The sequence below is a fragment of the Protomyctophum parallelum genome, assembly GCF_964188405.1.
Source record: "Protomyctophum parallelum genome assembly, chromosome: 1".
Classification (NCBI taxonomy): Eukaryota; Metazoa; Chordata; class Actinopteri; order Myctophiformes; family Myctophidae; genus Protomyctophum; species Protomyctophum parallelum.
Genome location: NC_139697.1, coordinates 41,559,479 through 41,585,908, shown reverse-complemented (window position 1 = coordinate 41,585,908; position 26,430 = coordinate 41,559,479). Strand labels below are relative to the sequence as shown.

General features: G+C 45.4%; 1 protein-coding gene across 1 annotated transcript in view; it reads right to left on the bottom strand.

The window, feature by feature from the left end:
• Positions 1-302: 302 nt before the first annotated feature.
• pou2f2a (POU class 2 homeobox 2a) overlaps positions 303-26,430 on the bottom strand; it is a gene marked incomplete at both ends in the record, with an annotated part of 75,129 nt that continues 49,001 nt past the window's right edge. Inside the window, 15 exons of the mRNA XM_083788785.1 lie at positions 303-670; positions 2,502-2,575; positions 3,819-3,969; positions 5,317-5,365; positions 5,650-5,847; positions 6,017-6,165; positions 7,139-7,280; positions 8,207-8,476; positions 12,561-12,631; positions 13,187-13,316; positions 13,729-14,007; positions 17,267-17,473; positions 19,653-19,709; positions 20,457-20,485; positions 20,882-20,947. Coding sequence (XP_083644911.1) covers positions 303-670; positions 2,502-2,575; positions 3,819-3,969; positions 5,317-5,365; positions 5,650-5,847; positions 6,017-6,165; positions 7,139-7,280; positions 8,207-8,476; positions 12,561-12,631; positions 13,187-13,316; positions 13,729-14,007; positions 17,267-17,473; positions 19,653-19,709; positions 20,457-20,485; positions 20,882-20,947 — 2,240 coding nt within the window. The remainder of the gene's footprint in view (positions 671-2,501; positions 2,576-3,818; positions 3,970-5,316; positions 5,366-5,649; positions 5,848-6,016; positions 6,166-7,138; positions 7,281-8,206; positions 8,477-12,560; positions 12,632-13,186; positions 13,317-13,728; positions 14,008-17,266; positions 17,474-19,652; positions 19,710-20,456; positions 20,486-20,881; positions 20,948-26,430) is intronic.

Below are 26,430 nucleotides of genomic sequence, written 5' to 3'. Positions count from 1 at the left end.
ACCCCCCTCCTCCATTCTCCTGTTCTCTCCATCCTTTCCATCTTCCCTCCATTCTCTCTTTCTCCACCTCTCTCTTTCCTCCCCAACATTTGTCTGTATGTATTTTTGGCTTCGGTAGACGTCAGCGGGGGGGGGGGGGGGGGGGGAGAGGGAGAAAGAACAGAGAGCGATGACGATGGATCCGACAGAGAGATGGCTTTGGTTGAAAGGCGAGGTTGTATAAATAACTATTTAAAGCTCCTCCCTCCTTCTCGCCGTCCTCCTCTCCTCTGATAGGGTAATGCTGGCTGTCAGTCGGGGCGTCACTCGGCCATGGCCCCTTCTAGGGGCGGCGGCGAGGAGGCGCCTTCGCTGTAGGAGCAGAAGGAGGCAGGGCTTGAGCACGGAGAGTCTTCGGGGCAGGAGGTGGGGCTCATGAGGTCACTGGCGGCGGCGGGAGGATGCTGCGGTGGCGGGGACCGGGGCGGCGGCCTCAGGCCACACCCACCGACGCTGCTGCTGCTGACCATTCCCATGGCGGAAGGGGAGGCGCCCGCGGCCATGGAGTGGAGGGCGGGGTGGTTGAGGAAGAGGGAGGCACGGAGGGAGGAGGCGGACCCGGCTCCGCCCAGAAGCATGTGAGCGCTCTCAAGGCTGGAGATAGGCAGCTGCCCACCACTTGCTGCCAAGGCTGATTCATGGTGGAGGGAGGACGGGAAAGGATTGGAAAGGGAGGGAGAAAGACAGGTAGAAAGGAGAAAAGAAAGGAAAGGAAAGGGGAGGACATTGGGATGCGGGGTGGAGGAGATAAGTTCTCTATCATTAGAAATAAGACATTTCACCTTAAGTTCTGTTGGAACAGCAACAGACAATGTAACATTGTGGAAAGGAAACATTATTTGGTTATGAATTCATCAAACTGAAAATGAGTTTTCCTGGAGGAAGAAGATGAGCGAGACTGAATGTAATGAGACTACGGGTGTAACGGCCGTGTATCGTGATGCATATCGTATGGCTGTTCAAATGCATGGTTTAATGGAGTCAGCATGCAGGCGTATTAAAAGCCACAAACACACACACACACACACACACACACACACACACACACACACACACACACACACACACACACACACACACACACAACATGCACTATTAATGTGGATTAAAATTAACTGATGGAATTGAATTGAGTGAGATGTACTTAAAAAGTAAATAACAATAAGACCCCAAAACCCCCTTTTTTAAGTCAAAGAAGAAGGTTTCCCCACACGAGCACTGAAATTCTACTGCTGAGCTAAGAGCCAGGGGAGATATTAGGTTGTTGAGCTTCAAAGGAGTAGTTCACCCCACCTCTACAAATGGACGCCAACTGCCTTTACCGCCGTTGGACGTCCGCCCGTCTGCCAATAAATTGATACTCAGGAATGCGACAAAAAATAAAAAATAAAACCCATGAATGCAAGGCTTCATGGGGTGTGTGTGATTGATAGAAAATAAGTAATCATTTTGGGTGACCTACTTCTTCTAGGCAATACCTCTTGTCGACCAGTCGTGGTCCTACCCCACCTCTCTCTCTCTCTCCCGGTGGTTATCCAACCTCTCTCTCTCCCAGTGGCGCTCCAAGCCAACAAGGCACATGACTGAAATCCTTTTAAAATAGACACACTCTCCTGGTGTCGTTCTCTAACAGAGTCACAGCGTGTGCAGACGGTGCTAAGTGCTAACACCTGCATTTTCCACAATGTGCTGTATCCTTCTCCTCAGCTCATGGCCTAGAGGAGGACGGCATGGCCAGGGCAACTGGAGGACAGATGCTGGGCTAAATCGGCAGCAAAGGCGCCCTATATGTTAGGATTCAAAGCGGAGATTCGCAACGCCGTTTGCAACGCTTGAATTTTGTATTGATTTTGCAAGCAGAGCACCTCGGTTAAAAAGACAATTTTGGGTGGCCGCTGCCATTTAGCCCATGGGACACTGAGTGGAAGGTGAGAGGAGGTAATTGCTTGTTGATATGCTTGCGTGAGGCCCTGCTCAACGGGTTTTCGCTGTGCAAGTTCACTCGGATTTCTAAGCTTTGCCATGGGGCGGACTCACTGCCACGTTGTGATGAAGGCAGACCACTGTATGAGAATCAAATTGAATCTCTCACCATACTGAGCAATTTCCAGAGTGTGTGTGCTGGAAATCCCTAACAGAGTGAGTTTGCTGAGGTGCCGTCGGCCACCGCGGTCCGAGGCTTTGCCAGGAAATTCATTTCAGATAGAATGGAAGCGGCGTGAAAAAGAGACGGCTGACTCATCTTGTGAAATGGAGGCTTTAAGCCCAGTTTATACTTTGTCGCGCGGCGGCGTCGCGCGCCAACGATAGCCGATCTACAAGCTCGCTGCGCTTTATGAGCTTGTACATCTGCTATTTTCGGGCCGCTCTGCCGTCGTACGATGTAGCATATATTTGGCATTAAACAGTTGAGGGGAGTGAATGTGTCTGCATGCAGATCTACACGCATGCACACCACACACCTTGCATGGTGGCCAGGGGATTGCTGCCCATAAGGGCCTGGGTCATCCCTGTGCTTACTCCCATCATTGTGTTCCTGAAATGTGTGTATGGACCGCAAATCACACACACACACACACACACACACACACACACACACACACACACACACGCACCACATTTGCGCATAATGAAGGAATAGAGAAGCAATCAGGTTAAACGAGGCAATCAAATCTCATTAAACAAAAAGCCCCAAGGTATCTGCCCCGCTAATCTCATGCACGGTATACTGATCTGGTAAAGTACAACGTGTACCGTTACACGTTGTACTTTACCAGATCAGTATCTGACATTCTATAAAGTTGAGCTCATGTCTGTGCTTGCACACGTTTTCTTTTTTTCTGAGTGTTTCCTCATGCAAGGGAAACTGAATTTGCTGCGAAACTGGCAGCATATATAGGTTTTGAACTTTTGACATGACATCAAAGGGCCCATACCATGAATTCCCCACTGCAGCAGCATGCAAATATTGGCCAGCTAGACAACTTGAACTCTGAGAGGTTTTCAAAGTTCAACTGTCAGAGCCTTACAAAGCAGTTCAACTGTCAGAGCAGTAAGGTCCTTACAAAGCAGTTCAACTGTCAGAGCAGTAAGGTTCTTACAAAGCAGTTCAGCTGTCAGAGCAGTAAGGTTCTTACAAAGCAGTTCAACTGTCAGAGCAGTAAGGTCCTTACAAAGCAGTTCAACTGTCAGAGCAGTAAGGTTCTTACAAAGCAGTTCAACTGTCAGAGCAGTAAGGTTCTTACAAAGCAGGGGCATTAGTTTTTCCAACGTGTTGTTTGTGTCCTGAATACCATACATCCACATGGAACGTGAGTATTACGGGGCAATAAGGTAATGTCTTTTTGTTTTTTCAATAAAAACGAAAAGGAATTTGAAATGCAATGTCGAATTGTCAATGTCTTTTTTCTTTTCATTTTATGTTTTTTTTTTTCTTTAGAGTTGGCAAATGGAGAAGAGGGTTGGTATTATTGCTAGGCGTGTTAGAAAAGTGTGTGTGTGTGTGTGTGTGTGTGTGTGTGTGTGTGTTTGCTACAGTATTTCTGCTTTATTCTAGGAACGCACAAAGTAGGCATTTAAATGTACTGGTAGCTGAAAACGAACGTTACATACGTAACTATGGTTCTATGAATCCTGAATGACCGCCAGAGGCGCTGCTTAAAGCACTGAATATTCCCCTGCACATTATGCGCGAAGGGGAATATTCAGTGCTTTATGCAGCGCCTCTGGCGGTTAGCAAGGATGAAATGGAACTCCCCATGACCACCGTGGACACTCACCCAGTGTTGAGCCCGTGTTGGACCGCCAGGCTGTGAGGGGCGGGGCTGGCTGTGCTGTGAGGGGGCGGAGTCACAGAGGAGGAGGCGGATCCTGCCGCGGCCGAGACTACAGGAGTCAGAAGACAGGTTGCCGAGGGAGACAGACTGGCGACTGAGAGAAGGGGAGAGAGAGAGAGAGAGAAAAAGAAAGAGAGAGGGAAAGAGCATGAGAAGTGGAGTGAGTCAATGTATTAAAATTCTGTGCTGTAAAGCATGTTTTGTATCTGATGCCATTTTATCAACCATTTCACTGAAGGTTTCGCTAGGGGATAGCAACATGTTGCTGTAATTTGCTGGATGAGATCAAACTTCTTTTTTTTTTTTTTTTTTGTTTTTTGCGGCTTACGCCTTTTATTGATTTTTGAAGGGACAGACAGTAGGCTGACAGGAAACGGGAGAGAGATGGGGGGATGACATGCAGTAAAGGCCGTGTCGGGCTCGGGAGTCGAACCCGCGGCACACTGCGACTGGATTACCAGTCAGGTGCCCAGACCGTTACGCCACGGCCTGGGCCGATGAGATAAAACTTGATTAATAATTGGCAATTCCGTACATACATGACTAGAAAACCCCAAAATCCGTACATATTACACTACTACTGTTTTGACGCGACGTCTTGGCTTTCACTAGTAGTGCATGTACGGAATTGCCAATCCGTGTTATTTCAACGTGTTTGGATGCGATCGGGTTGATATTACGATTCTGTGCTACTGGGTTACAACTCGGAGGGGCTGAGTCATCTCAATCGAACTTCGCAATGTTCGGCACAGCAACTGACATTGTACAAATGGAACCAAATGGATCCTTGCAGAACTGTTTGGTTCCATTTGTAGCCTACTCTGAGAGTATTTTACAGTGTAGGTGTTGTAGGCTATACTGAGGCCCTTGTAGAGAGAAGACTTCCGCACATCCGGCAGGCAATTTGGAGCAGGTGCGATGATGACAGAGAGTATACAATGTGGAAGAAGGGACATCCGCACACTGCCACTTGCTAGTTCAGAGCAATTATTTTATTGAATATATATACTGAGGCCCTGACATAACAATTGTATGTATCATTGAAATATATATATTTTTAGAATGACTACCATATGCCATATTGTTTATATATTACAAAAATATCACGACATCACAATACTTAAAGGTATATTCAGTGATTTCACTTAATTCAAATATCACTTATTTTTTTGTTTTGTTGTGATAATCCTCCCTACTATAGAGTGTGCTGGCCATATAAGGAGTTCCTCCCTGTCCCCAGTTAACCCCTGGGGGTCAAAAAAACCGTAGGTTTCGTTTTTGACTCTCTATCCTGATTGGACGAAAGGCTGGGTCCCACAGCCAAAAACGAAACCTAAGGTTTTTTGAGTGAAATCACTGAATATACCTTTAATTGTTATCAACAGTTGCCCAAGGCCTATTCTAAACATTAACAATTCAAATTTGTGCTAATGATGCTCACCTGTTGTGCTGAGGCTGGTGGTAACCTGGGACAGGCCCTGACTGGACATCTGAATTGAGAGAGAGAGACAGTCAGAGAGACGCACAGATTAGTCTCTGTTGACTTGTGTCAAAGAGTGCGCTGTTTTTTTGCAGATGGTTTCTCAGATTGCGCATAGACAGACAGCAGGAGAGATGCAAACATACAGAAACATTAGTTATTATCAGCGGCACGTACCCCATTCTTACAACAGCCAGCAGTTAACGATAAATTGTCCCACACCACAAATAGCCCATCTACAAGCTCACTGTTTTCAGCGATTTTCGGCACGGGGCACATGTGTTAGCACCGTACCATGTGTGGGCTGTAGCAGGTGGTTTTGTGCATGATGACCGGCGGGGTCTGGCTGGGCAGTGGCGGGGTGGAACTGCTGGACGGGTTGATGCGCTTCTCCTTCTGCCGGCGGTTGCAGAACCAGACGCGGATCACCTCCTTCTCCATGTTGAGCTGCTCCGCCATCATCAGGATCTCCTCCGAGGTAGGCTTTTGGTTCTGGAGAGACAGCCATGAGAAAATCTCTATAAGATACATGAGCTGGACAAGCAGACAGACAGGCCTGGTCTGTCTATCTACCTACCTGGTCACCAGGTAGGTAGATAGACAGATATGGCTTGTTAATGTTACATTGATGAAGTGGTTTAGATAGGTTTATTAATGTTACATGGATGAAGTTGCGCTCTAAGGCCACGCGGACGTTGGTCTCGATGCTGGTGCGTTTCTTCCTGCGTCGCCCGGGCAACCCATCGAAGCCCATCATGGGGGAGGAGAGAGATGAGGGGCTTGGCAGCATGCTGTCGACAGCCATGGTCTCTGAGAGAGGCAGAGAGAAACAGAGCGGGTGATATGCAAACATGTCTCTGTTGTATACTTTTATTGTGTAGTGATGATGTCCTAGTCTTTCCTGTTTCGCCTAGTGTTACCTGTCTTGTCTCACCTTCCTATGATTACTCATTAGTCACCCGTCGATCCCTGTGTTGATTGTCTTTGAGTTTCACCTGAAACTAGTTAGTCCTGACTCTATTTAAACCCTCAGTTCCTTACTGTAGGTTCTTACTGTAGGTTCATCTAGGTTCATTCTCCTAGTGTTTTCAGTGTACTGCTGCGTTTATTCTTATGTTCCTGTGTTTAGGAGAATAAATCACTGTGCATTTGACCTGATATGCCTCTTGACTGTCTGTTCTGCAATTCGGTCCCAGATCCCGAGTCACACCGTTACAAAACAGTGACTTTGCAGATCCTGGGTAAACAGTGGTTTTGATACATTGCTGTGTCCCAGTCTTAGAAAACCTTGTGAGTGTTCTAGGCGGTCTCCAGCTAAATGAATGATAGCTAGGAACCAAGACCCCTACACTATGAGTCACTTACGGGTCTATTTGGTTCCATTTCTGCATTCTAGGGCCGGGCTACACTGGGGATGGAATTCGTGCAGAATTGCCCTGCTCTGTTCGTGGATCGGAGTCCGTGGGAATCGCCCGTGAATCTTTTTTGCTCTTTCTTTCCCGTGTGTCCATGGGGGTTTCGCAGCCCTTCACCTTGCCTTCAGAGGAAAATAACAGTAAATACAGAACTCCCCACGGGACGGATGAATTGGTGGTGCAGCCAGCTAGATGCTTCCGTTCCAGTCTACCCGCGGTACGGTTCCGTTCTGTCCCCAGTGTAGACTTACATTTGCAGTCCCAGAGATACAGATGTTGTGGCCATTATTTCATAGCGTACTGGTTGTCCTTGACATTTTGAGAATGGCTGCGCTGTGCCATCATGGCAGCTCTTCAAAAGTGCTCACCTGCATCGCTTAGCCACTTCTCCAGCAGTGGTTTGAGCTTGCACATGTTCTTGAAGCTGAGGTTGAGGGCCTCGAAGCGAGAGATGGTGGTCTGGCTGAAGTCGTTGCCGTAAAGTTTGCCCATCGCCATGCCCACATCCCCCTGGCAGGAGCACACACACATGGTCAGAGACTTAATCCATTCTGACCTGAGATCAGATTCATGCGAGGTTTCCACTGGACACACACTGGTCTGATTAACCCATTCTGACCTGAGATCAGATTCTAGAAAGGTCAGTCGCTCTTCGATTTTTCAAAAATAGCAGACCTACAAGCTCGTATCGCGACACTCGGTGGCGCGATACGAGCTTGTAGATCTGCTATTTTTCAATAGCTAAAGCATAACATAATGCTAACACCAAAATGGATGCCCGGTCAGAATGGGTTAACTGGTTACACATGTGTGGATTACAAATAGTGAATACATGCACATTATAATTCTTTGCTATTGTTGTTATTGCTGCTACAATGTTGATGAATCAAAACAAGAAAAATATTACTCTTGAACGTATTGTTTTACTTCCCTACTCCCGGGCAAACATTTGATCACACCACGTCGCAACACGTGCAATGTGTTCTGAGCTTGTACACTGGCTATTATCAGTGAAGACATGTGGTGTACAGGGACAAAAGGAGGTCTGGCATTGTTAGGGAATCACGGTTGTAGAGTTAAAGTGTTTATAATAACCTCCCAGTCTCACCTGCGTGAGTTCAAGTGGTTATAATAACCTCCCAGTCTCACCTGTGTGAGTTCAAGTGGTTATAATAACCTCCCAGTCTCACCTGCGTGAGTTCAAGTGGTTATAATAACCTCCCAGTCTCACCTGTGTGAGTTCAAGTGGTTATAATAACCTCCCAGTCTCACCTGTGTGAGTTCAAGTGGTTATAATAACCTCCCAGTCTCACCTGTGTGAGTTCAAGTGGTTATAATAACCTCCCAGTCTCACCTGTGTGAGTTCAAGTGGTTATAATAACCTCCCAGTCTCACCTGCGTGAGTTCAAGTGGTCATAATGACCTCCCAGTCTCACCTGCGTGAAGCCTAGCTTGATGCGTCTCTGTTTGAAGGTGCGCGCAAACTGCTCCAGCTCCTCCAGATCGCTGGGCTCCTCGCCCAAGTGACCCCCGTGACCTCCAGGCGTTAGGCCAGAGGTCATGGCACTGCCGGAGGCCGAGGCGCCTCCACCAGAGGCTACGGCTACGCTGCTGCTGCTGCCCCCGGTGGAGACGATGGCGCCGCTGCCGCCCCCGCCGCTGCTACCGCTGCCGCCACCAAGTGCTACGTCACAACTCTTCTCCCTCTCTAATGACCACACACAGTCACCATATTGAAGCTAGAATGAATAAATGAGACACACGACATGGAGTTGGTGGAGGGTTATATTCAAAGCACTGACATGTTGATTTTAACAAAACTATGCAGGACAACATATTTCACAGTACCATTGGAAAACCAGTCAGTTCCACTGCCTGAATGTAACTTGAGTCACGTAACGTGAGAATGCCAAGCATTGCGAAGTCACCTTCAGACTCAGCGCGTTCAGAGTTATGTATAACTCTGAACACACCTACGTTTCTTAGCACTCCATGAGCAAAGGTTCTGCGTCTATTCCTTTGAATATTTCATTTTTCTCAGGAGTGCTTCAGGACAAACCTGACTCTGCCAGGTTGCGGCAGTATTGAGTTCACAGGTTCGCTCCTCCAAACTGCATCTAGTCTCTCTCATATCAAGGCGAAACGATGAACCTGAAGCAGCGGGACAAAAATCTGATATCTCCATAATAATTTCGAGTTGTAGTCCTGTTAGGTTGCGTTTACATTTGCGGCATTTGTGACACTGCTTCACTACGTCACCAGTCTCACGTTGATTATCGCCTTTAGCAGGCGCCTACGGCCGCGTATCACTCCAATCAGCATTTGATCGGAGTTCATCGTCTCTGCCCGAGTGAGACCAGATGGGAGCAGGAACTCACTATTGCCACCATCTGGTGGAGTCAGGTTATTTCAGGACTGTACCTTTGTTAAAAGGCTAAAATGTAGATGAAAAGACACACATACATGCTATATATAGGCCTGTCATAATTATTATATTATTAACTGATCGCAATTATTTGAACTAATCACAATTATCTTTGCATAATTGTTAGAATTGTTTCAATTCATCTGTATAACAGAAATTATTAGGCATTTAGGGCAAAACAATCTTAACTAGAAAAAGTGCCCTTCCGGGCACAGGTCTCCACCAGGTTATCCACAGATCCGTGCAGTTAGAGGTAAAAACACTTTTTGGCCAGTTATAGCGCCACCTTGAGGCTGAGTTGAAATTGTTCATGGCATTTCGTCCTCGGCCTAGTGGGAATGTGGGTGCACAATTTCACGGAAATCACGCGATGTGTTCATGATTTGCAGCATTTTGTTTGAAACTGAGCACTCCTGTGAACTTTTGAAGCCAATCTTAACCAATCAGGATGGAGTCTGATAAATCTGAAAGACCCGTTTCGTTGAATGGCTCTAGAGAGACTGTGTAGCAATTTGCGTGATGTTTGGACAAAATCTGTAGGTGTACTGTGCAAAAACGTGTTTTGCACAAAGCGGCCTCCTGGTGGCGCTATAACAGGCCGTTCTGGAAAGTTTGGGGCAGAGGTTCATGGTTGGCATCCAGGGAGTGTGTGTGCAAAATATGGCATTGAAAAACTTGTTTTGCACAAAGCGGCCTCCTGGTGGCGCTATAACAGGCCGTTCTGGAAAGTTTGGGGCAGAGGTTCATGGTTGGCATCCAGGGAGTGTGTGTGCAAAATATGGCATCGACCGGGTTAACAGTGGCCGAGATTAGCTGTTCACGGACACACGGACGGACGGACGGAGTGCAAAACATACTCTCTCCCCATGCCTTCGGCCTGGTGGAGACAAAAATGTTGAGGTATGTTTGTTTATATATTTTCAAAATAGCAGATCTACAAGATTGAAGATTGCTGCTATTTTCACTATTTATGAATTATTCTTTTTTATATTCTCTTTTGCGGTGGAAAACTAGTACCGGTGGTTGCGGTGGTTAACTAACTACTACTAAACTTTTATATTGTTTGTGCTTTTCTCAGACTCGATACCACTGGAAAAGAATGTCTCACCACCAGTGTTCAATGCCAAAAACACAATTCAATTATTAATCACAATTATTTGTATGGCAATTAATCATCAACTAAAATATCACAACCGTGGCAGGCTGGCAAGGCAGCCCGATGCCATATATTGCTCAAATATGAATTTTGAGTAGATCAGATGGCAAACACAAAGAAACCAAAGTGAGAAAGCTCACTGGCAGGGAAACTAATGAATCTGACCCTGCGTTCCTCGCGGGACTCCAGTAATTCCACACAGGCCATGCACACCATCTGGAGCCATGCAGCTCATTTACATCAACCGTCTCTGCGCATCAAATACATTATGTTATGTATGACATGACTTCATCAATGCCTAATGGAAGATCTATAACTGTGGCCTGGGCCTGTGAGGAGGAATCCATGCATCCTTTTATCACATGTAAAAGAGCTGAGAGGAGAGCTGAACGCTTTCGCTGGGAGGGGAATGTATTAGCAAAAGAATCAAAGTCCCTCATTGGATTCAGGCGACACTACCGATTATGAATCAGATGGACTACTAAGGCATATATGTTGAATCCAGTGAATGAGACATGCCCGAACCTCTGCCAAATTGACAGGGTGCGTTATTGACTTTGGAATAGGATTCAGGGGAGAGAGGTGGCTGTTTCGGGTTGCGGGTGCTGGAATGAAACACTTATACCTGCATAGGCTACGAGCCATAATGTAACTCATTTGTAAAATGGCAGCATACTGAATTGACATATCATTGCCGTCAGGCAGAAAACCTTGTATTTCCATATTTCAACTTTTTATGTGTTTTTCTGCATTCGTAAATTAATGTGTTGCAAAAAAAGTTGTAAACAATACAAGCTGCAAGCTCACAATGTGCTGAGATGCGACACCTTGTGAGCTTGTAAATTTGCATTATTTTTACATTTTCGACATCCAAACTGTAAGTCATTACGTTTGTGAGTTTTATAAATATTGAACCGGTGAAAAGTCTCTGTGACTAAATACTATCTACATTGTATCCACTGGAGGTTTAAACTTCCTGACAACAGTTTTGGACATACAAGGTTTCCACCCGACATTCACGATAGCTGAAGTTATATTTTTATTTACTCAAGCTGAATATGTAGTGTTCACTTCCCAAGTCCTGAAAACTCATAACAGGCTTATCCAAATTCATCTCTTTCGGTGTGTGTGTGTGTGTGTGTGTGTGTGTAGAGCAGAAAAATACATTATGGGACACAAAATGATCTACGCTTGAAGATACTTTATGGATTTTGTTTGGATTATACCATTTCCTAATTGTTTCTTTCAAGGTGAGATGTCTCCTTGATGTAAATCGATTGTTTTTTTTTCAGTCTCACCTCCACAAAATGCCCCCCCCCCCCCCACCCCACCCACTGCCGGTCTGTGTTTTATTATCATTCCATTTGATGGCTTTCCTTGCACATTTCATCACGGTAGGAATAACCTCAATAAAACTAGGATAAATCATCAGATGCAATATCAACCTATCGCTGCTTGAGAGATCACAAGCACTATTTTTGCACTCTCAGAGTCAAATCAACACTGGGGATTTTACTGTGTAGAAAGGGAGCTCGGTGTAAAATGGCCCTGGAGTGCCTTTGCAGTGCGCAGAGTAGATTCGGGGGGCGAAGCGACGTCTGCTATTGGAAAATGTGTGTGTGTGATCGACTCCCTGTCGGCCGTTGTTGTTAGCCCGATCAATGAAGCTGCAGAGATTCAACAAGAGCTGTTTGATGTCTGCCTGTAGAGGCTGGTCCCCCGTGTGCTGTTGAATTTGTTAAGTACTCTAGTCTCACCTGGTTTCTCTTTGTATACATCAAAATGTTCTCTTTCTGTTTGTCTCTCTTCATCACACACAAATACCATTCTCTTGGCCTCTTTACTGTTTATTTCAGATAGATGCAGTGAGCGAGAGAGGGGATTACACGTAGTAAAACACCTTGGGTCCGATTCAGAACCACGTCATGCAGCTTTGAGAAGTAGCCTTATTCATTTATGTGTGCTGCTACCTTGTCGTGGTGGAGAGGCTTGCGCACCGTGCATGTGTACACACACACACACACACACACACACACACACACACACACACACACACACACACACACACACACACACACACACACACACACACACACACACACACACACACACACACACACACACACACACACACACACACACACACACACACACAAACACACACACACACACACACACAGGCGTGAGAGAGGAGAGGACTCCCTCCTACCTGTGCTTGGAGTCCCAGGCGGGGCGGTGAGGTCAGGAGACTTCCTGGGTTCTGCTGAGGTAGGATCAAACCTGTGGCACAAACACATCCCGGGTTGATTCCAACGCATTGCAATCAGTCACGTCCTTGACTCCTTGCACGCGTATGGGTGCACAATGGAAAGCGCTTTACTCTAAATATATTGTGTTGTGTTGTGTCAACGACCTAGTAGTACACAGTGAAATCATTAAGGCTAATTTATGTTTGGAGCGACAGGTGTCAGACGGTCCATGACTCACCGACAGCCTCGCAAGGATACATAAACAAGGGATTGAATGTGGTCTCGTGCATCTCCGTGGCAAAATAAACGCACGCCTCAGGCTCTCATTGAACATTAATTACTTGGCGCGTCAGTCGCTGCCCGTCTGAAAAGGCCTTTAAGCTCATAGGCGAAACATCTGACCGAGCAAGCGGGGACCGCCTCTTGTATGAGCGGTGGAAAAGTGACTTTCGTGGGGGTTCAAATCGCAGGCGAGTCGGACGCACAGAGGATGTTTGAGCTTACCCTGCTGTGGCTGCTGTTGTGTGGGCTGAGACAGGAGGAACTGAGCTTACCCTGCTGTGGCTGCTGTTGTGTGGGCTGAGACAGGAGGAACTGAGCTTACCCTGCTGTGGCTGCTGTTGTGTGGGCTGAGACAGGAGGAACTGGGCGGGGGACTGCAGCGGGTGGCCCGGCATCAGCACCAACTGCTGGAGCTGCAGCAGTTGCTGGATGTCCTGAGCGAGCGCACGCGCACACGCACACGCACACAACACACAACACACAACACACACACACACACACACACACACACACACACACACACACACACACACACACACACACACACACAAAATAAATGCAAGGCATTTTACTGTTGGTGGGTATCTTGGAATGCCAATGTTGCAGCCTTTATTTAAAATGACATATTTTGGGTTGGGAATGTGGCACACTCAAACCCAGCAGGGAATCTCACTAATAAATACTAAAATAAGACTTTGCATGTGGAATGAAGCACCATATAACAAAACATACACGCACGCACGCACACACATGTACTTCTAGTGAGTGCAAAGGGGCCTAAGTTTTTGCTCCCTAACAGCTTCCATTTCCCTTGGCCCAAACCACGTGCTGACTGGCTGCTCCTACCTGGGCGGTGAGCTGGATTGGCTGAGACAAAGTCAGCTGTGGAGGAGGGGGCGGGGCTTGAGCCTGTTGCTCCTGTTTAGTGGACTGCTGCTGTTGCTGCGCGGCCTGTGATTGGCTCTGCTGCTGGTTGGCCTGTTGCTGTGCGGCGTGGGCAGCGTGTGCGGCGTGCGCGGCGTGCGCAGCGTGCGCAGCGTTGGACTGCTGGACGGCGGCTGCCAGGAGCTGGGCCTGAGCCTGCTGCAGGAGCATCTGCTGCTGGGCTGGGAGGAGAGCTGCAAGCTGGGGACCAGGAGAGGAGAGGAGAGGAGGAGAGGGTTAGGAGTAGAGGGTAAGGAGAGGAGAGGGAGAGGGTAAGGAGAGGAAAGGGAGAGGGTAAGGAGAGGAGAGGTAGAGGGTAAGGAGAGGATAAGACAAAAGGCATGGGGCACGTACCACATATCCAGCGCAGCGATAGTTCATTGGGACATGGAAGGCAGGAGGTTACTTCTAATTATCTCTCCCCGGACCTCCCATTCATTCGCTAATAGTTATTTCATATATACTCCCACTAATCAGTCTGTCTGTTTCTCATTCGCTTCAAGCTAACTCACACACGCCCACAGTACATCAGGCGGTTCATTTATTTTAAGCAGTCTCTATTCTGCGTTCACTCATGCTAGTTGACACAGTTGTTCAGATGTCCGCGTTCTATTCTCTCCACCTCCCCAGCCTCCTGACTTATGGATTGTTCTACATGAGATTATGAGTTCCATCTTGCACCACCCCTTAACCCTAAACATATTTGCCATTTTTACTACGTTGTATTTTGAAAAACATTTTAAAATAGTTACAATTTACAATTTAGGCATTTAGCAGACGCTCTTAATCCAGAGCAACTTACATTAAGCAAGAACAAAAGCATGGGAATAAATCACAAAAAAGCATTTATCATAAAACATGCGTAAGCTAAGAAAGTAACAGTGGAATATCTATATTATGAGACTATACATATAAACTATATATATATACTACTATGCTATACATATGTACTATGGGGTGCTATGACTATATACAATGCAATTATAGTGCTGTCTACATAACATGCTATAAGTCTGTATCAGATGCTATCTAAGTCTACAGAAATGCTATCTAAGGGGTTAAGGGGTTCAACTAGCCGATCTACATCGAGACATTAGGGACTTTAAGCAACGACGGTTTTCAGGGCAGCTCTGCTAGGCGGAAGTACGGCGGCTATGACGCCATCGCCGTAGCTGTCAAAATCGTTACGCAAACAGCCGTCGGCGTCGGCGACATTGGTTCCCATGGTGACGCGTCTATGCAGCGTGTGTCAAACATAAACATTTTTTTTTTTAAACACCCCGCCGCTCGTCAGCTAACTTGCCGATATTGCTTAATTCTTATATGTACTGGACATGATCAGCAGTGGAAAGAGGAAGGTGCTGGAGCAATCTGTGTTATTCTAAAACAGTTTTATTAAACATGGTTAATGTGACATAATTATGGTATTAGCGTTATTTCTTCATTCAGAGCAGGCCGACACATTACACAGCATAAGAGAGAGAGCAATCGGTGTAAATGTCTGACAGCTATCATTTCAATAAACATGGTTATGACATGGCGTTGTATAGACACTACGTGTAAGTGTAGGTTCTTCCATAGTAGAAAGGGCAAGCAGGTTTATACATCGAGCACTGATCCAGTTCCGGTTGCCGGAGCCGACTGCCATAGCCGTCGTTGCTTAAAGTCCCCATTATGAGCTTGTAGATCGGCTATTTGAACTATTTTAAAAGGTTTTTTTTAAATAGAAAAAAATTGCAAATTAGTGTAGGGATAAGGGTTAAGAGGTGGCGCAAGATATAGCCCTGTGTGTCTTGGTGGCGGTGCACAGGTAATCTGTGATATCACATGAGCAGAGCCAGACCACCAAACTAAATGCAATAGCTTTGCAATAAATGGTAATGGTCAATCCTGAGCTGAAGACTTTCCCCGGCTGGACGTAGCACGTGGAAGGAACACGTTATTCCAACCAGTTCCTTTCCCCTCCATCAGGTGCCCTGACTTTGTGAGGGTACCTACCCTAGGGGACACGGGGAGAACATGCAAACTCCACACAGAAAGGCCCTTTTGCCAACCCCACCTAGGATATGGGTACTGATGACGCAGAGGAGAGAACATGTGAGAACAAGTGCCCATAGCGTCCCCAGCGGGAATCGAGGCGCCAGTGCTACAGACTGCGACACCGTGGACCCCTGCCTGACAGCAAGTTTTATTCCCAAGCCCGACAGCCTTTGTTGCGTGTCACACCATGTCTCTCTCCTATACTATTGAAATAACGGCAGAAAAGCCCCAAAAATATCTTAAAACAAGGTGTGTATGTATACTATGTAGAGGTGGGGGCGAGAATTTGAACAGGCAGTAACTTGTACAATGTACAAATGCAACCAAAATGGACCCATAACGGTCCACTTATGTACACTGTGAGTTACATTAACACTGAGGTATTTACTGTGTAAAAGCATGTTACAGCAACCAACAAGGGGCACCCCCTCAACTGAACTCACATAACCACCTTCCATGCTGCATGGGTTCTCATTATACTGCAGAGAGCAGTGGCGTGCACAGACATTTAGAGGGGCAGGTGCTCAAGTGAAAAAAAAGCACCTTGTGCAGCACATTTTGGGGCGGGAACCCATTTTGGTGCTTTAGCTATTGAAAAATAGCAGATCTACAAGCTCATAGCGCGCCACCGAGTGGCGCGCTACGAGCTTGTAGGTCTGCTATTTTTTTTTATCGAAGAACCACTGACATATAGAAACATAGCTTTAGATTGTGGGGGCCTAAATAATATAGTAGATAGAAGCGTTTTTTATCAATATTTGATCAATGTCACCGCATGGTCCACACACTACAAATTAAGAAAAAAAAATAAAACGTTTTTTTTTTTTTTTGCAAAATGCTCTAGCACCCCCTAGTGTCTATCTGTGCACGCCACTGGCAGAGAGCACCGGTGGGAGCAGTTTTTAGTTTCTACAAGTTGTGCAGGCGCTTCCTCTCCTTCTTTACATACAGTAGGCCTATACTGCCCTACAAAGACAGAGTGCAGTAACTACGTTTTTGGATACACCAACTTATCTGTGTATCCCAAAGGTCAAATTAGCCTTTGTGATTTTGGTGGATAAAGAACATAGTGTCATAGAACAATTATTTCTGTTGTTGTTACTGCACTTTGGCTTTGTAGGGCAGTATAGGTAATCTACAGGTATACTGTATTTATTGTATCATATATAGACCCATGTGCTCATTACGCCTTAAGAAAGTGTAGATCTGCTATTTTAGGAATGCAGGCGTGCAAGTATAACCCATGCAGGCTTTAGGTTAAAAAAAAAGAGGTAAAAACGGCATTGATAAGATCTCCGTCTTAAAATGCTGATGTCTACATCATATTATAATACAATGTGTGTGTGTGTGTGTGTGTGTGCGTGCGTGCGTGCGTGTGTGTGTGTGTGTGTGTGTGTGTCGTGCATGTATGTGTTCTTACCCCTGCTAGCTGACTGCCAGCCAGCATCAGCTGTGTGTGGTGGTGTTGGGCCTGTTGTTGTTGTTGTTGGGCCTGTTGTTGTTGTTGGGCCTGTTGTTGTTGCTGTTGTTGTTGTTGTTGTTGTTGTTGTTGTTGTTGTTGTGTTGGAGAAGGTGGGGGAGGTGGAGCATGGCTTTGGGTCATCTCAGGGCTCTCCTCACTCTTCACCTACAGGAAACAGACAACCACCTCATTATTATTCTCTTCATTTAACCGTTATTTGGCAATCTAAATGTCAAAGGAAGAAGCAAGCTGCAGCGAATAGTAAATCTAGCCTCAAAAATAATTGGGAAGAGACAGCAACAATTAGGCTGTATCTACAAGGAGGTACTACGTAAAAAAGCTATCAAGATAGCAAACGACCCCTCTCATCCACTCTGCAGGGAGTTCGAACTACTTCCCTCTGGTACAAAGTACCAAGAGCTAACCGTAACATTTTTAAATTTTCTTTCATACCAAATGCCATTAAGGCACTCAATGATACCATGTCTTGCTAGATTTGTTTGTTTTCCAATGTATCTGCCACTGTTGTCCTGCACTTTTTGCCATGAGAAAATAATTGTGTTACACGTAAGTGTTGTTGCTGTTACTGTAACCGTTTGTTTTTTACTGTTTGAGACCGAAGACGAATTTCCACACGTGGACAATAAATGAAACTAACTAACTAACTATTCAACCACATGAATCCCAGCCTCCCTGTTGGGTGGGCGGATATTCTGAGAAATGTGCCTATTTTGGTGTAGAGGGAAAATTGGGCTGTAGCAGAGGTCTGTGTAGACCATTGGGCTGTAGCAGAGGTCTGTGTAGACCATTGGGCTGTAGCAGAGGTCTGTGTAGACCATTGGGCTGTAGCAGAGGTCTGTGTAGACCATTGGGCTGTAGCAGAGGTCTGTGTAGACCATTGGGCTGTAGCAGAGGTCTGTGTAGACCATTGGGCTGTAGCAGAGGTCTGTGTAGACCATTGGGCTGTAGCAGAGGTCTGTGTAGACCACCAGGCCAAATCAGTATATATAAGGTTTAAGTGGTTAAAGGGTAAGTTTGACCATTTTAGAACAACTCTGTGGTTATAAATAGACCATAATTCCCTGAGGCTCTCATTGTAAAGCTTGCCAGAAATATTGTCTGTGGCAGAAGCCGGTTTTGCTACTTTAACCCTAATTGTCATTCATCGTATGACAGTGTTGTATGATGTGAAAATAGAGCTTATCCAATCATACTCAAATTGGAATCGCATGTTGAGGAGCTTCTAGTCTATAGAGTGCACCTATAAGTGAACACACCACCATATGCCCAGGGGTGATAGTGATCTCGCGGACAGTGTGTTATTGTATTTTACTCTTGCAAAACACACGTAGAGAACAAAACATGTCCAGGCGTTGGCGACGATCCCCAAGAGACTTTACAGTTCAAAAGAAGCAGACAAAGTAACAGCAGCACTATTCAAGACGATCAATAACCCATCACTACTGCTAGTATGCTGACCAGGCATCAAGGTCTCTTGACTTACCAAAACAACCCTGTTGTCAAATGTGTCACTCTGCTAACAGGTGTTTAGTCCGGCGTCAAAGTAAAAGCAGAGCCAGCTGTAATTGAGTCCACGGTATTTGAAATATTCCAAAAGCTTGCAAACTTTGCCCTGGGCCTACCGCCAGCTTGCTGCCTAACTGTCAGCCGTTGACCCTCCTTGTTGCACTCTCTCTTCTCTAAGATTATCTTTCTCTTCTTTCAGCTCACTCCCTTAGCTTCCAAATGACCGTTTCAAACTTCCCTCATCACTTTGACTTAAGATAGTGTTTACCTCTTCCAGAGAGGCAAATATAATGGTCTGTCCGTCTGTGTCTCTGTCTGGCTCTCTATCTATCTGTTTGTCTGTCTTTCTCAGCCACTCCCTGGCTGCAGTAACAGTTCTGCTGTTACTGAGTGAACTGAACTGTTTGAAATGTGTCTAGGTGCATTCCTGCAGTTCCAGTAAACTACTCGAGAAAGGGGGGCGTGTATAGGACTGCTAAAACATGCAGATTTGCATAGTATAGGCAAATTTGCTGTACAGGTGTGTTACCACTTACCTGAGGCACGCATGTGTGCGTGTGTCTGAGAGAGAGAGTGCGTGCGTGCATCTAATGATTCCAATCCAATATGTAGCAGGTATTAAATATATTTAAGCTAATATATACCTCAAATTGGCATGCACGCGCACACGCACGCACGCACGCACACGCACACGCACACGCACACACACACACACACACACACACACACACACACACACACACACACACACACACACACACACACACACACACACACACACACACACACACACACACACACACACAAATTCACCCACCTTACTGCTAGCCAGGGTGGGCGAGAGGCTGAAGGGGCTGGTTTTCATCGACTGGACCTGCAGGGTAGATATTAGATAAAATACACTCACTGTAGTTAAATATTCAAATATAGACAGATACTGACACATTCTCAGATGTGGATATTAACTCATCTTTTGCATGTTCTAACTGGAAAGATATTTGCATTCATAGCTTTGTTTGTTAAGTTTAGTATCACAGTCTAAAGTGATAGGGAGCTTTGTTTAAAATAATAGCACCGTATTAAACATATCATTGCTATAGGGCAGAAACCTCTTATTATTTTTCTTTGGGTAAATTAATTCCCTACTTCTCATACAGTATACTACAATGTCACCTTTGAGCCTGTAGATCTGATATTCTAGCTACTTTTGAATGTAGCCTTTAGCTGCATCCCCCACTGCAAAATGATCTACAAGCTCACCAGCTGGTAAATCTACAATTGTCACAATTGTTTTTTGTAACTGTTTTGTCACAATGACATGCCCAAAATGGGGACGGCAGCAATCCTATTAATTTAATTTGAATTTAAATCGGCGAGGTTGTCGCGTATACTGACAGTGCATGAGTGCGGTGGTACTTTAGCTTGCACTGATGGGTAAGCTACTGCCGTATCAGCCCTCAGGGTTATCAGTTATTATCACCCCTTGGGGTTATCAGATGTCCTCCTCTCTACGATGTTATCACTCCCCTCAGCCAGGGCAAATAAAGGCTGGGTATATGTCATAAAAGCATAGGAGTTACAGTCACAGTACAGTGGTCTAGAATGGATAAGAGGAACCCACCTGATCATCAGGGCTGTTTCTATCAGAGTCTGAAAAACAAAACAAAATGAATTTACACTGTGTTGTTTTTTTCTTTCCTTCTTGTGATTAAGTGTCGGTTAAGAGACATACTGATAGATTGCAAGCTAAGTGAGAAAGGCTGAATGAGACGAGGTGAGATCAAAGGAAATAAAAAGAGAGGAATAACCAGGGCTGAGAGAGAGAATGACAGATGAGTGAGAAAGAGAGATGATAAAGTCGTTCTCACACGCTACAGTCAGTAGACATCCCCAGGCCACTGCTCTAATAATTGATAAGTCATGCATTCAATCATGTAATGTATGAGACAATCTGTGTATTCAATCTTGTAACAGGCATAAAACAAAGTAGTTTGAGTAGTGTTGGGGTGTGTGTGTGTGTGTGTGTGTGTGTGTGTGCGTGTGTACCTGAGCTGTCCCCAGGATACTCAGACCCAGGCTTGTCCTCCTCTGCTGCTTTGGACATTCTGATATCTGAAACACACACAAATATCTTTGCTTAATTTATGTTCACAATTAATTATTTGAAATAGGACTTCATTCAATGTCAGATTTACATACTAATCTTTAGAATAGGCCTACAGTATCTCTCTCTCTCTCTCACACACACACACACACACACACACACACACACACACACACACACACACACACACACACACACACACACACACACACACACACACACACACACACACACACACACACACACACACACACACACACACACACACACACACACACACACACGTTACAACTAACAACTTTATTAAGAAAAAACTACTTAAAAGTCTAAAGAAATCAAGACAAAGCAGAAGGTGAATCCAATAGGACAAAAATATTGATCATTCTTAATCCATTTAGATTTTTGTTGCCAAACCCCAAACACATGCATGTGAACCACTTCTGTGTTGAGGACAATCTTCAGACAGTTCTAGAAGAATGAAGTCCACCTTCATTCCACCTTCGATCACACAATCTGACAGGCAGCTCTTTACTTTGTCCTAGTTGGTTTGGGAAACACTAATACAGCAACATATGTTTTTTAATAAAACTGTTATGATTTAGAAGACGGTTGCAGAAACGGACTCAGGTCTTTCTTATGGGTGAACAGAGGACGGCAAGAACTGCAGAGCACACATCAGAACATGGCTGAAAGGATGGGTCTTTTGTCAAGCCTCCCCCCCCCCCCCTTTTATTTTGCTTGTATAATGGAAGGATTTTTATTCAGTTAGAATGCCACAGACGAAAAACAGTCAAAGTCCACACTATTTATCCATAATGTATAAATGATAGATAAGGGGTCAGGACAACGAGGCCTTTTCATGGAGGGGTCAAAATGAAATTTGGACTTAGACTGTTTTTCGTCTGTGGTACTATGGTACCACAGTTTTTCGTCCGTGGTAGGTGCAAGAAACCTTATGATTGCTGTTAAAACTACAATATCTGTTATAACATGAGCCTATTCCAGCCAAATCACCTTGAATGCTAAGCTACTGGTTAGGCCTAGCCTACAGATTGCACCACTATCAGCAAATCAACAATTTCATGGGAACAATATGACTTTAGTAACACTGCAATCGTATGATAATGATTAACCAGGAAATTCTGAAATGTACAAAAAAATAAAAAATAAAAAATAAAACAGGATGGGACACATTGTAAAACGTTCAGCAGAGCCTATCTATCTTTGGTACACAGCTAAATTCTGAGTGTTATAGTTAACTCTGAAAATGTATCAATTTTTACATTCTCCAAATTAATGGAGTATGCACATACACATTATATACACTGGAGTGCAGTGTATATAACATTGGTGATAAGATAAACGTTATTGATCCCCAAAGGGAATTTTATATTGTCACCAATGCAGAAGTTAGAACATACTGTTAAAAATAGAGACAAACAAGCAGACAAAAACCAAGGAAACTCCCATCGTGCCCCTGTAACCCAAGATGCATTGCACTGTGTCACGTGAGTTGGCTAATGGCGTTGCCTTCCGAAAATTAAAAAAATCATTTTTACGTTTGGTTGCGGTCTGAAAATAGCCGATCTACAGGCAGCTCACAACGTGTCACAGCTATTTCGCGATTGCACTGCAACACGTTGTGAGCTTGTGGATCGGCTATTTTCAGCATGTAAAGTGAGCCATTACGACACCATCGAGGCCTGCCCTAACACTAGACTAAAACTAAAACTTTTCAGATGACTAAAATATGAGTAAGCAAAATCTAAATTTGCGTAAAAATTAACAGTGTGTGTGTGTGTGTGTGTGTGTGTGTGACACGTGTGTGTGTGTGTGTGTGTGTGTGTGTGTGTGTGTGTGTGTGTGTGTGTGTGTGTGTGTTGTGTAGCCCATAGCCTCAGCATATAGTGACACACACTGACACAGCCATCACACAGACATGTCACAACAGGATTAACACAGCTGCAGATAATACACTTAATAGTAGGTACTTGATTTAGGCATTACCAGCATTGACCATATTTATTATTATTATTATTATTAGTGCTTGCTCTTTGGACATACCCAATTAGCTGCTGCAGCTGTCTTTACTCTGACATTCACATCTAAAGGAAGGCAGCCGCAGCAGTGTCTCATATAACCAAGAACATGGAATTTATTTACTGTTTTACCATTAATTTGACCAGGTAACTCAAAATGAGAGTTATTTTAAGCACCACTGACTGCTATGATGTGTATCTTCTATAGCTCTCGATCCTCCCCAGGCTTAGAGCGGTAATTGGTCCAAGAGGAATGATAACAGCGGTGGAAAACAGCTTACCTGACCACCTCTCATTACTCAACACCAGAGACCCCATCTTGAATCCGTGAAAGAAAAATAAATAGCTCTTTCCTTTGCCTCTGTTCTGGTCTCTTAATTTTCTATCTGTCTTGCTCTCTCTCTCTCTCTCTGGTTTTCAGAGAGGCTGTCTTTTTCTGTTGTCGTGGCATGTATATAGTCTGAGACACAGACACTGCAAATAGTGATAAAGCATGTATTTTAAATGTGATATAACTGTCTTTCTTGAGTAAACCTCCTCTACCACCTTCCTCTAAGTCCAAGCTTTCTCAGTAGCATTTCACCCCCCCCCCCCCCCCCCCACACACACACACACACACACACACACACACACACACACACACACACACACACACACACACACACACACACACACACACACACACACACACACACACACACACACACACACACACACACACACACACACACACACACACACACACACACACACACAGCACCAGAGGCCTAAACACATACATACTTACATGTGCCTGCACTTCCTGTATGACATAGAACAGTGGTTCCCAATCATTTTAGATCAAGACCCAAATGAGAAATTAGAAGTTTGCAAGTTTGAAAATAGCAAGCCCACAGAGCTCACAGAAACATCATTGAATTTTGGCTTTTTGGCTTTTTTTGGGAATGTTTTTTGAAAATGTTTTGGAATAATTAATGAAAAACTAAACGTAGGAAACTCATAAAATGTGTCCGCGACCCACACATTGGTCGCGACCCAGTGTTTGGGAACCAGTGATATAGCACGAGAACACACGAGAAGGACGGAAGGACGTATTACAAATGATATGTGAGCCGCCTGTGTGTGTGTGTGTGTGTGTGTGCGCGCCTGCACGTGCGTGTGTGGTAATCTTATCACCAGGCCAGGGTCACTGTCAAGCTTAAGGTGTGATTAAAAGACAGGAAAGGAGAGAAGGCCAATAAATGACTAGATATAGGAGAGGAGAGAAATAGAGATGAGACGAGACAAGGCAGAGAGGAGAGGAGGTGAGAGGAGAGACAAGGCAGAGAGGAGAGGAGGTGAGAGGAGAGACAAGGCAGAGAGGAGAGGAGGTGAGAGGAGAGACAAAGCAGAGAGGAGAGACAAGGCAGAGAGGAGAGACAAGGCAGAGAGGAGAGGAGGCGAGAGGAGAGACAAGGCAGAGAGGAGAGGAGGTGAGAGGAGAGACAAGGCAGAGAGGAGAGGAGGTGAGAGGAGAGACAAGGCAGAGAGGAGAGGAGGTGAGAGGAGAGACAAGGCAGAGAGGAGAGGAGGTGAGAGGAGAGACAAGGCAGAGAGGAGAGGAGGTGAGAGGAGAGACAAGGCAGAGAGGAGAGACAAGGCAGAGAGGAGAGACAAGGCAGAGAGGAGAGGAGGTGAGAGGAGAGACAAGGCAGAGAGGAGAGGAGGTGAGAGGAGAGACAAGGCAGAGAGGAGAGGAGGTGAGAGGAGAGACAAGGCAGAGAGGAGAGGAGGTGAGAGGAGAGACAAGGCAGAGAGGAGAGGAGGTGAGAGGAGAGACAAGGCAGAGAGGAGAGGAGGTGAGAGGAGAGACAAGGCAGAGAGGAGAGGAGGTGAGAGGAGAGACAAGGCAGAGAGGAGAGACAAGGCAGAGAGGAGAGACAAGGCAGAGAGGAGAGGAGGTGAGAGGAGAGACAAGGCAGAGAGGAGAGACAAGGCAGAGAGGAGAGACAAGGCAGAGAGGAGAGACAAGGCAGAGAGGAGAGGAGGTGAGAGGAGAGACAAGGCAGAGAGGAGAGGAGGTGAGAGGAGAGACAAGGCAGAGAGGAGAGGAGGTGAGAGGAGAGACAAAGCAGAGAGGAGAGACAAGGCAGAGAGGAGAGACAAGGCAGAGAGGAGAGACAAGGCAGAGAGGAGAGGAGGCGAGAGGAGAGACAAGGCAGAGAGGAGAGGAGGTGAGAGGAGAGACAAGGCAGAGAGGAGAGACAAGGCAGAGAGGAGAGACAAGGCAGAGAGGAGAGGAGGTGAGAGGAGAGACAAGGCAGAGAGGAGAGACAAGGCAGAGAGGAGAGACAAGGCAGAGAGGAGAGGAGGTGAGAGGAGAGACAAGGCAGAGAGGAGAGGAGGTGAGAGGAGAGACAAGGCAGAGAGGAGAGGAGGCGAGAGGAGAGGAGGAGAGAGGAGAGAGGACAATCTGTCCAGAGAAAAAGACAAAAAGGGGGCAGTCCAACAGCAGAGGAGATCAGGAGAAGTGAAAAGTCGACCTGCTGACGGAAAAGGAAACTGTGAAAGAACAAGAAATAAAGTGAAAAATGTCACATATAGACAGTAAAAGATTGTACTGTGTGGAAAGGGTTTGGGTGGCAGGACAGAGCGGATAATTCCCCTCACACAAAACGGTGACATTTAATCAAACGCTACACAGTACACACACCTATGCGTTCTGCTTAAACATGGCAGATCATGGCGTCATAACAACTTGTGCACTTTAATTGCCAACAGCAATTTAAGCATTTGAATAAAAAAATTGAAATGTAAAATAAATACGATCCTGCTTTTGGGAGGGAAATTTGTCTTTTTATTTGAGCGATCTGGCTTTGGAGGGAAGTTGCAGTAACACAGAATGGCCAGGAGGTGGAACCACCCTCCAGCAGATGCCGAGCATGGATCTCAGGGGAGAGAGACCAGGTAGTAAAAAAGAAAAAGAAAATCAGTGACCAAAGCTGTGGTCACTCTCGGACACACAAACAGCCTTCTCTCTATGCTCACAGGAAAATAATACTAATATAATATAATATACTAATACAAATAGTACCACAAAAAATGAAAAATGTTCCTAGGGAAAACAGTATCAGTTGTTTTTCCTCCAAATTGTTTGGCACCATCAATAAGGCAAATGTGTTGCTTTGAAATTGATAGACCAATGTATAGTCAGCCACCATGACACTTGGTCAAGGACGATATTTCAAACTGTTTCTGTAATATTAAAAAATATATATCTGTTCAACATGCAGGAAGAGCCGCCCTAAACATTTGAACAAAATGAATGCTGACAGGTAACGCAAAGCACTTGTAATTTCCACAGAGTTTGAACTGTTTCCTGCATTTTCATCCATTTATTTATTCATTCGTTTGATTCAAATAATGTAAATATTTTCCCTTCTCCTACAAAGCCAATTCAGGTGGAAGTTTAT